The sequence below is a fragment of the Mytilus edulis genome, chromosome 14, assembly GCF_963676685.1.
Source record: "Mytilus edulis chromosome 14, xbMytEdul2.2, whole genome shotgun sequence".
In the NCBI taxonomy this organism is placed as follows: Eukaryota; Metazoa; Mollusca; class Bivalvia; order Mytilida; family Mytilidae; genus Mytilus; species Mytilus edulis.
In genome coordinates, this window is record NC_092357.1 from 13,315,338 (window position 1) to 13,327,378 (window position 12,041).

The 12,041-nt window shown below is 31.8% G+C and overlaps 1 protein-coding gene across 1 annotated transcript; it reads right to left on the bottom strand.

The window, feature by feature from the left end:
* Positions 1-3,029: 3,029 nt before the first annotated feature.
* Positions 3,030-10,724, bottom strand: LOC139502812 (uncharacterized). Its single transcript, XM_071292396.1, has 3 exons — positions 10,592-10,724; positions 6,775-7,110; positions 3,030-5,714 (listed from the first exon to the last, which is right to left on the bottom strand). The coding sequence occupies exons 2-3, from the start codon at positions 7,103-7,105 to the stop codon at positions 3,721-3,723; spliced, it is 2,325 nt and encodes a 774-aa protein (XP_071148497.1). The 5' UTR covers positions 7,106-7,110; positions 10,592-10,724; the 3' UTR covers positions 3,030-3,720.
* Positions 10,725-12,041: the final 1,317 nt, after the last annotated feature.

A 12,041-nucleotide genomic window follows, 5' to 3' on the forward strand; every position in this document is an offset into this window, starting at 1 on the left:
AACTTCTGAGACAAAATGCTGTAGGCTCAAAATGAAATGAAAAACTATCTAAACACAATACGGAAATATATATGAATATAAATAGAAATGAGACCGATATTTCAATGTTCCATGTTGTTCTGATTTCCCATTCCAATCTAATGAAATACGCTCAAAGGGTCATCAGCTGTAAAATTCGTGTTCATCGATTTGACTTAAATTCTATATTTAAGGTGGTACCTAACACTACAGGGAGATAACTCTGTAATATCAGCTAACGTTTTAATTACGTTGCGTTGTGAAGGCAATATAAAGCTTCTTAATGATCAAAATTAGTGTTTGTCAAACTGCTATATAACCAGTGTAATTTTTCTGATAAAACGCTTGGTTCAATTTTTTTGAATTTTTTATATCTTTGTTAAAGGGTCAAAGTAAATACTTTGTCAAAATTTTATGAAAATTAAACGAGCCAAATTAATTTTAGTGAAAGTGTTGGGTACCACCTTAATTTATGACAATGTAAAACAATTATCAAAATTATTAAAAAGACTAAGATAAACTATATACAGTGCATATGCTCAATTATATTTAGCTTCAGTTCGTGTGTATTTTAGTCTAGACGCCATATAATTAAATATCGAGTTGACCTCCGACGACCTCAGATGACCATTTAAGTGATATAAAAATAAATATATATAGAAATAAAAATCGAAATTGTGCTATTGGATTTTTCTAGGTCTGTTTTATTTCATTTTGTAGATTAAAAATATCTGTTATTCCTCGTCTCCACCTGTATACGAATGATTTTTTTGCGGATCGAATCAGTTTAATGATTTACCTTTTTTTCACTTTCAATGTTGACATTCTTTTCCTTTAAACAACTTTACACGCACGATTCATGCGTGATCCATCTCCAGCTAAGTGGTTAAATTGAAGTCCTAATGAATACGGATGCAATGAGGTCGAATCATTCACTTGCAAGTGAATAATTCATTATCTATCTTAGCTTGTTTTGACTAAGTTAAACCAGACTGACTGCTAAAAGCGAATTTTTATTTCCCTTTTTAGCTCACCTTTCCTAAAAGGAAATGTGAGCTTTTGCCATCACTTGGCGTCCGTCGTCGTCCGTCCGTCGTCGTCGTCCGTTCGTCGTCGTCGTCCGTTCGTCGTCGTCGTCCGTCCGTCGTCGTCGTCCGTCCGTCGTCGTCGTCGTCGTAAACTATTTCAAAGATCTTCTCCTCTGAAACTATTGAACCAATTACAACCAAACTTTAGCTGAATGATCCTTAGGGTATCTAGAATAAAGATTGTGTTTTATTTTCCATTTTGTGAAAAAACATGGCCGCCATGGCTAAAAATAGAACATGGGGGTAAAATGCAGTTTTTGGCTTATATCTCAAAAATGAAAGCTTTTAGAGCAAATCTGACATGGGGGTAAAAATGTTCATTAGGTCAAGATCTATCAGCCCTGAAATTTTCAGATGAATCAAACAACCCATTGTTGGGTAGCTGTCACTTAATTGGTAATTTTAAGGAAATTTTGCAGTTTTTGGTCATTATCTTGAATATTATCATAGATAAAGATAAACTGTTAACAGCAAAAATGATCAACAAAGTAAGATCTACAATAAGTTAATATGACCAAAATTGTCAATTGACCCCTTAAGGGGTTATTGTCCTTTAATGACAATTTTTCACAATTTGTTCATCATATTTGCTAGCTTTAAAAAATCTTCTCCTCTAAAACTACTCAACCAAATTCAACCAAACTTCAACTGAATGATCAGTAGGGTGTATAAAATAAAGTTTGTGTTTTATTTTCTATTTCGTCAAAAAACATGGCCGTCATGGCTAAAAATAGAACACATGGTAAAAAGCAGTTTTTGGCTTATATCTCAAAAACTCCAGCATTTAGAGCAAATAAGACAAGAAGTTAAAGTATTTATTAGGTCAAGGTCTACCTGTCCTGAAATTTTCAGCCGAATTGGGTAACTGGTTTTTCAGGTATAATGCCCCTGAATTGATGATTTTAAAGAAATTTTGCAGTTTTTGGTTATTATCTTGAATATTATTATAGATACAGATAAACTGTTAATAGCAAAAATGTTAAGCAAAGTAAGATCTACAAATAAGTCACATTGACCAAAACTGTCAATTGACCCCTTAAGGAGTTATTGCCCTTTAAAGACTTTTTTTTACAATTTTGTTCATCATGTTGACTTACTTTAAAAAATCTTCTCCTTTGAAACTGCTGTATCAATTTCAGCCAAACTTAGGCTAAATGAGTTTCAGAGTATCTAGTATAAATTTTATGTTTTATTTCCTTGTATGTCAAGAAACATAGCTCTTATGGCTAAAATAGAACATAGGAGAAAATGATTTTTTTTTGCTTTTGAAGAAAATAGGACGATTCAAAGAACATTTAAATAAATTGAAAAGCCAAAATAATCATTGATGAGAGATTTAACCAAACAAATTAAGGTGAGCGATTCAGGCTCTTGAGAGCCTTTTGTTTATTTTCATAAATGATTGAACAAAAAAAGACATATTTCAGTTTGTTTTTATATATCTCGTAGCGCTAGTGCTTCTTTAGGAATATTTACTATGTAAGGTATAGTTTCTTACTTAACATTCGCACTAGGTCAATCAAAGGTGTGAGCTAGATGCAAATTTGAATTCAAGAATCAATTAATAAATTGATTTTATCATTTCCTTTCCTTTTAACGTATATATAGCTTATATATATATATATAGAGAGAGAGAGAGAGAGAGAGAGAGAGAGAGAGAGAGAGAGAGAGCATGCAGCCAATAAGTGAAATGAAAAACATTGCAAAATTGCTCTTAATATGACTTGGTTGTCTTTCGTTTTGAATTTCGTTCTCTATTGAAGTATGTCTAACATATCATGTGTACTATTGTTTTTTCTGTTTGTCTTTTTCATTTTTAGCCATGACGTTGTCAGTTTGTTTTAGATTTATGAGTTTGACTGTACCTTTGGTATCTTTCGTCCCTCTTTTATATCAATTAAATAACAAATATCACAAATACCATTATTATCTATAAATATTTTTATCTTTCATTTTTCATTTTCATTTCATCTAAAAAGTAAATTCACAAGAAAACCAAACTCCGATTAAAGTTCAAAACGGAAAGTCCCTAATCCAATGCAAAAATCAACAGATAAAACACATCAAACGAATGAACAACAACTATTATATTCCTGACTTGGTACAGACATTTTCTTATGTAGAAAATGGTGGATTGAACTTGGATTTATAGCGCTAAATCTCGCACTTGTATGACAGTTTCATCACATTCTATTATATTGATAATGATGCGTGAACAAAACAGACATATTAGGTAAATTGTCAAAAAAAGAAATACTGCAGTATCACCGTGTCACAATCCCAACCAGAACAAAAACAAAAAAATATCCAACAAGAAGCACAAAAAAAAAACATATATGAAATTTAACAGTCGTGTTAATTGCTTACTTATTTTTTGTATTTAATTTATGTATGTTAAATGAACCCATAAAGGATTGAAACATTTTAAGTCCTGTGACTGAATAGCTAGATTAACACCAACTCTGGTGTAGAATTGCGCGTTTGACGTCAGAATGTAAATAGTTCCATATTTATGTATTAATTTTATGAGACAAGATAAGATACCTTCTTTAGTAACACAGATGTATAATACAACACCAAAATACTCCATTCACTGTTGATGGTAAAGTTTATGTTAAACATCAAACAGGTTTGATATCCTTGCTTCTGCTGAGTAAAATACATCCATTTCACATTGCAAAGCTTCCTCATAGCATTGATAGGCCATGTCTTTATCATCGGACATTTCAAAACATACTCCAAGTATTATTAATGAATTATACTCTGTATTTACTGATATAATATGATTATGTTTAACTGATGTATATAAATCAGATAATGCCTGTCGTCTCTTGGATATATTCCCAAGATGATGAAAACATAAAAATTTAAAACAGTGACACATTACATTTGGTAGTATGTTCATGAATCGGTCTTTTACCTCCAGCTGTAGTTCCTCTGGTATTAATGGCGAGTGCTGTCTGTAATGAACATGTTGCGCAGTGCCTATTACCAGCCTTTCTTTCAATGTCATTGAAGAATGTACAGTATGTCTGTAATTGTTTTTCTGTACGTCATTGTTGGCTCCAAGATATATAGAGTCTATTAACACCAAAGAAGGTGAATATCTCGATAGAACATAATCCGTTATTTTGAGTGTGTCGTTGAACTGTCCTGTTACATAAAAAAACGACGCGTATAACAACCAACCCGATACAGCATCTGTCTTGATGATGTGTTTGAACAATCTATGATACAATGTGCGTATGTTGAAAGTGTTACCTTTTGTATCTGGTGGTGGTAATCGGTTTACTACTATTTGACTAATCTCGGCATGATAAAATTTACATGCTTCAATAATAAACGTAGATGATTCGGACTTTAGTAAAGAATCAATACAAGAACATGCTTTATAAAGATTTGTAATTCCTCCTGCTCCCATGTGTTTGTTGAATATACGAACAGTTCTATGAAGTATAAAGTCTAGCGAAATGAACGAAGATTCACTCTTTGTACTCAATACATAATTATGATCATTGTCTAGCGGAAATATATTCTGTATCAACCCATCAATCCCTCTACACTGTATACTTTCCAGTACACCTAGTAATATCTTATTGTTAGTCTGATCGATCTTTCCAAGGAACATATTATGTTCGGGAATAAAATAGTTCGGACAGTAACATGTGTTCACCCATAATATTAATTTGTCAAGGCATAGAGAAAAACAATGATATATCTTAGATAATTGAAATGTGTCAATACCCACCTCCCCCGAAACCCAAAACAGAGCCGTCTTTAAAAAGTAAGAACATAATAAATCTTTTAATTCATCGTTTGTGTTAATTATACGCTTTAGTGTTAATTTGAGTAAACCGTAACATAAAAGTTGAGGTAAATTAAACGAATGTACAAGTAACTTTTCAGCCACAGAGAAAGACACTCTCCATAAATCGCCCTTAACTGTTGAGGTCTTAGGTCCTATAGGTACTAACAAACACCCGCAATGTATTATCCTATCAATAACGAAACTAGTTGGCCATTGCCATTGATGACGTAATGCCCATGGAATTGCGTTTTGAGGAAAATATTTACTCCTTAGGCATAATGCAAAATCAAATGTCTGGTCTTCATCTGATATACATGGACCATGTATACATACCGCGTATGGATATTCATTCTTAAATTGCTGAAGAAAGTCGTTAGTATTTAGATAAAATCGACTACCAGTACATGTACCTGGCGGACAGCGTGAACATTGGTTACGAAGGGGTATCCCTTTACGTTGCGATAATATTCTCACTCTAGCAAACCCGGGATGATCAATATCTGTCTCCATAACATATAATGCAGTACGATGTATTGGGTCTTTGACGTTCTTAACATTCTTTGTATCTCTATAGTGATTGACTGCCAACATAACATCTATGTCGCTGCCTGGTAAATCTAATCCTTCTGACAAACTTCCACTAAAGATTTGTGTTCGATTTATCGAACCTGATGAATTGACGATCATGTCTTGTATTATAAAAAGTCGCTGTCTCTTTCGCATATCTATTTCACTTCCAACTGTTTTTATTAGATTATCGTATAAGTATTTTTCCCTCTGGTCCCTCCAAGGCAAGTGATCTGTAAGAAATATATGGGTTTACTTATGTAACATGAAACCATACAACTACGTCGTATACGGAAAATTAACTCCACTAGATATTTCCAAAGCCTTCTTTCTGATCATAGTACAATGTTGTGTGTTATGTAGACGCAGTGGATGTATAGCGTTGTATATATATAGCATGATATGACAATTAGCCACAAATGGAACTGTATTGAACATGTTGGATATAACGTCTCCCGCGATCAATTGCTTGGTTAAACAACTATTTAATTAACTGTACATAATTATGATATGAAGTATTCTGGCTAAGTTTTCTTTTGAATACATATTTTTTATCACCTGTTTAATTATCGATAAGACAATGATTTCAAAGCATTGCCTGTAATTTAGCTTTCATGTCTTTGGTTTAAGGGCATCTGTTTAGGTGAATTTAAAAAAGCGAATTGGACGAATCTGTTTCATAAAGAGTTATGTCATTACTTCAAAAGAGTTATCTTCAACCGTAATAATTGATTGAAATTGTACTTCTCGGGATTAATGCGATTCGACCTATATATTTGCTAATTCTATATACACTTATATTTTTGTCAGAATAAAGTATTGTATTCTAAACAAATATCAAACATGAAAACATGAAGATTTAATGTTTCTCAATCTGAAGCTTGTTTTAGAGACATTGCCATTCAGATCGTCTCGTTCAAGCGAAACATTTCAACATCAAACATGAATTATATCAGTTTTGTTAATTTAGTTTATCCTTTCCACGTGTCTATACTATTGTAAATAATCAAAAACTAACTTATTACCAATTTGTGTTATCCTTATCCTCTTGTTCTCTCATTTGGTCATGGAGTTTGTTATTTACTTCTTATTTACTTTAATACGCATTGTATCGGCTGTTTGTCCTTTCTTTTGTTTGACAGGGTATTGCTTTTTTGTGTTTGACTGATGGTTTTCTATTTCAATCTAAATAATCTAAACATTTTCAGACTGTTTCTAGAATGGATTTACATTAACACCTAGTTTATACCTTAAATGTTTATAAGTTTTAGAATATAACATTTAAAAAATTACCATCATTGCATTCTGTGCAGTTCTCTAAGAATTCTAGATATTCTTTTGATGATTTGTCTGGATATCTAAGGTTCAGTATCCACTGTTCTTTTGTTTTCCTTCTTTCTAAACAAGCTTTATACATCCGTTCAAACTGACTGATTGTAAGTCCGAAAACGTCATTTGAGATCACCATCCCTCCATCTAAAGATGGGTAGAGTAATGTTGTAAACTTACGTTTTCCACGGTACGGAAAACTTTTAACACCGTAAATTTGCCAGTACGTAATTTTCTTTATGCCAAATAGATTTTCATCATCAGACTTGTCTTGGTTTCTGGCGTTTACGTTCATGATGCCTGTAAGAGAGATCCGATTTAACAGACTCAACTATTGATGACATATTAATATAAAATGATTTGTAAGTATATTAATGTTGAAAATTTTACATTATGTACCGATGGTTATCAAGTAATGTATTATCAGTACAGGTGTAAAATGTTGTTTCTACAGTCCAGTCACATGCTACTTTAGTTACAATTTAATGCGTTTGAACACAAACTTGTAGTAACATTTCATGGCTATAGTTGACAATGCTGTACTCAATAGTTCAATTATCGAAGTTAAGTATTATATTTATAATGTGTCTCAACTTGAGGTACTGTTGTATTTCCATGCTAACATATTCGGTTGCCATGTTATGTCAATACTTGGGACAACGTATAAAAACAATTCAAACGAAATAACTACGGTCAAATTTGATTATCCACCATGTTATGTTAATGAGCATTTACAACCACGTCCGGTAGAATATTTTTCAAAGTAAGCAAATAGACGCAACGCGTAGCAGAGATGGCAAACGGATATTTGCGACGATAAGACCAATTGCACAACCAGTTCACAGTTTATTAGTAACAGTTTCGTACATTTTTAAAAACATAATATGTCATTAATTTCACATACCAGTCATGACGGACATATATTGATATATCTGAAACTTTTACGTCAGCAGAAATATTGGCCTAACTTCCGGACAACTTGAGATCACCCCCAGTTTTTGCGGGGTTCGTGTTGTTTAGTCTTTAGTTTTCTATATTGTGTGTTGTGTACTATCATTTGTCTGGTTTTTTTTAGCCATGGCGTTGTAAGTTTATTTTTAATCTATGAGTTTGGCTGTCCCTTTGGTATTTTTCGCCCCTCCTTTAAAATATGTGCACTGATATACAGGTAGTTATTAATTGGAATATGTTTTACAGTTATATACATAGTTGAATCTGTTTCAATTACATTTTGTTAGGTTTTATATCAATTATGTATCATGTTAGATATATTTGTAGATTTCACTCGCTTTCCCACGATTTATGGAAAGTAAAATTAATGGAAAATTAAAAAAGAAGGAAGCGGCCGTATGTAAATATTGTAAACTTGTTATTCTGATAAACATCATTTTTTTGGTATTAAACAATCGAACAATACTCTCCATAAGTGTAAAACACTTGAATAACTGTACTTGAAAGGAAAACGAAACCCAACCTTAGTGGTGTTAGTTAGAAATCAAACACTTTTGTTATCTGTACTGGTATAAATGTGTCACATGAAATGAAGATGGTTTTGATTGTTTTGTAACTTAAAAAATATCTGCATAAATTCCTAGTTGACGTGCTTGCAATCGGATTTCGTTATTTACATAAAGTACAGGGATTCTGTGGTAAAAAGCGGACCAACCTCAAAATAACAGAATTTTATATAAAATTCACTTCATTGAATACCTGGTTTTGACATATTAAAGATAGTCGTGTCATAAACCACAGGAAATTTGTGTTTTTTTTGAGTCTGAGGAATGTTTATGTGAAAATCGCTAAACAATGGAAAAAATCATGTCTTAAAAAGTTTTTTACTCAAAGTCCTTGTTTTTTCAGGAAACGTTTGAATCATATGTATCATCGTTATGAAATATTAAAAATGCATAACCTTAAAAAAAAATTGATTTTGAATATGAAATTGCTAAAAATGGGAAAATATATAAATCTAACAACTATTTTAAAATTTCATTCTCGTGTTATATTAACATAAAGAATTTTAACTATCCAAGAACGAGTACGCTTCAACAGAAACATAGTACTTATTATTTTGAAATAAAATATAAGATTTATCATAAAACAAAAACGGACTACCAAGGTTAGTTATATAAGCGTCCACATCATTTCCATTGTTTGAAGACAAACGTTTAAAAGAGGGACGAAAGATACCAAAGGGACAGTCAAACTCATAAATCTAAAACAAACTGACAACGCCATGGCTAAAAACGAAAAAGACAAACAGAAAAACAATAGTACACATGACACAACATAGAAAACTAAAGAATAAACAACACGAACCCCACCAAAAACTAGGGGTGATCTCAAGTGCTCCGGAAAGGTAAGCAGATCCTGCTCCACATGTGGCACCCGTCGTGTTGCTTATGTGATTACAAATCAGGTAAATAGTCTAATTAAATGATGTAAATTGAACCAAATGTCATTTACTGTATGATTGTTGAAAAGGCAGTAAGAGTCATCGACGATTATTAACATCAAACTTACAATTAACAAAAAAAAACAGTTTGTAGATTTAGCTAACAAAGTCCTTAGATTTGTATAAAGTAACATTCGTTTATAATGGAAAATTGTTTTAACGTTAAAAAAGCTACAATTAATAATTGCTTGCTAGTCCATCTCTGTGATTAATATAAGTTAACTCTGGTTAATTTCCCAATCAATCTATCATGAAGGGGAGATAAATGATTCGACTTTCATTTATAGTCTTTTTAAAAAATGATGAACGGTTCTTTATATTAATATGTTATCATTTTAAACGTTTCAAATTTATCAAATTATATTCGTACATCAATAACAAAAACTGTAATATATTGAATTGATACATTTTGTTATTATTTAAAATGATATCAGAAACCTATACTTAATTATAAAATAATGAACCTGTTAAAGGAAGACAATACTCGCATAGCTTTTTTCGAATCGGCGAAAATACAAAGAAATGTCACTCTTGCATACAAATGGCACATCAACATAATTAATTAATTGTGCATTCGTGATCCACCTTCAATGAAGATTCTAAATTATAAATATAATCAAAAGTTGTTAATCTATAGGATAGTGAAGACTAATGAAAGCTAACCCACTGTAAACAATATTTCTTTAAAATTTTTAAAAAACTTCCTCAGAAAAACGCTCGAGCGACTTGGCATTTATAGCTCATAATTAACGTTTTTACATAATATTTTTAATAAAGTAGTTAAAGATTATTTACCTCTCAAAGTGTAAGACGCAATAACAATCGTATGCTTGCATCATCTTACCCAAATACAGATTTAATTAAGTCCTGAACATTTCGACATTTGTTTTTTTTATCTTTATCAATCCCGGTTTGTAAACAAATCACAAGTACATGTTAAGATCCGACTAAATACTTATATCCCGATATCGTCAGGTAAATATGCTACAACTTTACGAAAAAGAAACCCTAATCTATTCGCATTCTATTACCTAATATTATACACTTTAACTGAATAATACATTATATAGACCCTTACAATAAAAACAATTAACATCATTTAAAGATTAAATGATATAACACTGGAGATAAACTAAGGTTATCTCAATGATGATATGTAAATTGTGATATGCTACATACTATCCATATGTTGCTAATGTCGACATCAGAATGCATATTTCCTTATATTTACTTTTATCTGATGACATATTAGGTTAAGTTGTACATACATATATTTAATATATGTTTGATTTCTAATACCCCCCTTTGCAATGAGACAAATCTTACCTTTACTTTAATAAAGATACATGTTAAGTCATAACCTCTGCTCACTATACCACGTCTATGACTTTACACTTCAGTTTAAAAAAAAAAAAAAAAACGAAACAAGAAAAACTTCCTGCAGGAAATTGACAATATTGAGGATAAATTTTCGTTGACTCATTATTTATAACAACAATATAGACACATACTTAAATGTACAAACACATATAACAAATTAAATAGACGATGTACTCGTTTTTTTCCTGTGCTCATAAGGCAAATTGATTTGTATGCCCCATTTATGGGCATTATGTTTTATGGTCTGTGCGTCCGTTCGTTCGTCCGTCCGTCTGTCTGTCCCGCTTAAGTTTAAAGTCTTTGGTCGAGGTATTTTTTGATGAAGTTAAAGTCCAATCAACTTGAAAACGTATTACACATGTTCATTATGATATGATGATTTTTCTAATTTTTAGAGATTTTACCCCATTTTCCTGGTCTACTGAACATAGAAAATGATAGTGAGGATGGGATATCCGTGTACTGGGGTCACATTCTTATTTTTTCTGTTCTGCTTCTTCTCGTGTTTTTTCAGCACAAATCTTTTTTTCATATTTTCATAAAATGTGTGATTGCAAATACGTATAATCTATTCTTGAGGTAGAAAATCCATAATATTTTAAAAATTCAAAGTTTTGTAAACAGTTAATTTTTAATCATGACCATATCAATGATAATGCATGTCAACACAGAGGTGGTGAGTTCAGGGTGTGTGCTACCCTCGAAGAATAAAACTCCACTAGCAGTGACATCGACCCAGCGATTGTAAATAAATTCATCATAAATACAAGGACTGAAATTTTGTATTTTCGCTAGACATCTAGTATGTGATACCCTCGAAGAATAAAAACTCCACTACCAGTGACGTCGACCCTAAGTTTCTGTACTGGACGAGATCGGTTATACGCTTAACTGCACGATGAATTAATTGTACTGGACCATGCATATAAGCAATCACCAAACGGCACTTTTGTGGCTATTGGGTCAAACATCTTGGTTCTTTTAAGTACGTTAAAAGTCATTTGATAAATACTGAGTGACCACAATTATGTTGAGATTCATGATCATCTTTTAATAACATGGATACATGTATTTCTTAAATAAATCTGATTAAAATTCAGACGAATCACAACTCATGTGCTGATATTATAAACTCATACCAGGCTAGCAAAATCAGATAAATTATTTTGATCTTTAATCAACCCATCGCTTTTGTATGCCCAATATAAAAAGCTTTTAAGCCAGGAATATGACAGTTGTTATCCATTCGTTTGATGTGTTTTAACATTTGATTTTGCCATTTGAATTGGTACTTTCCTTTTTGAATTTTCCTCGGAGTTCAGTATTTTTGCGTTTTTACTTTTTATCTATTATTGAAGACTAATGTCATGACTGACCATTAGATGTACTCTTTTTA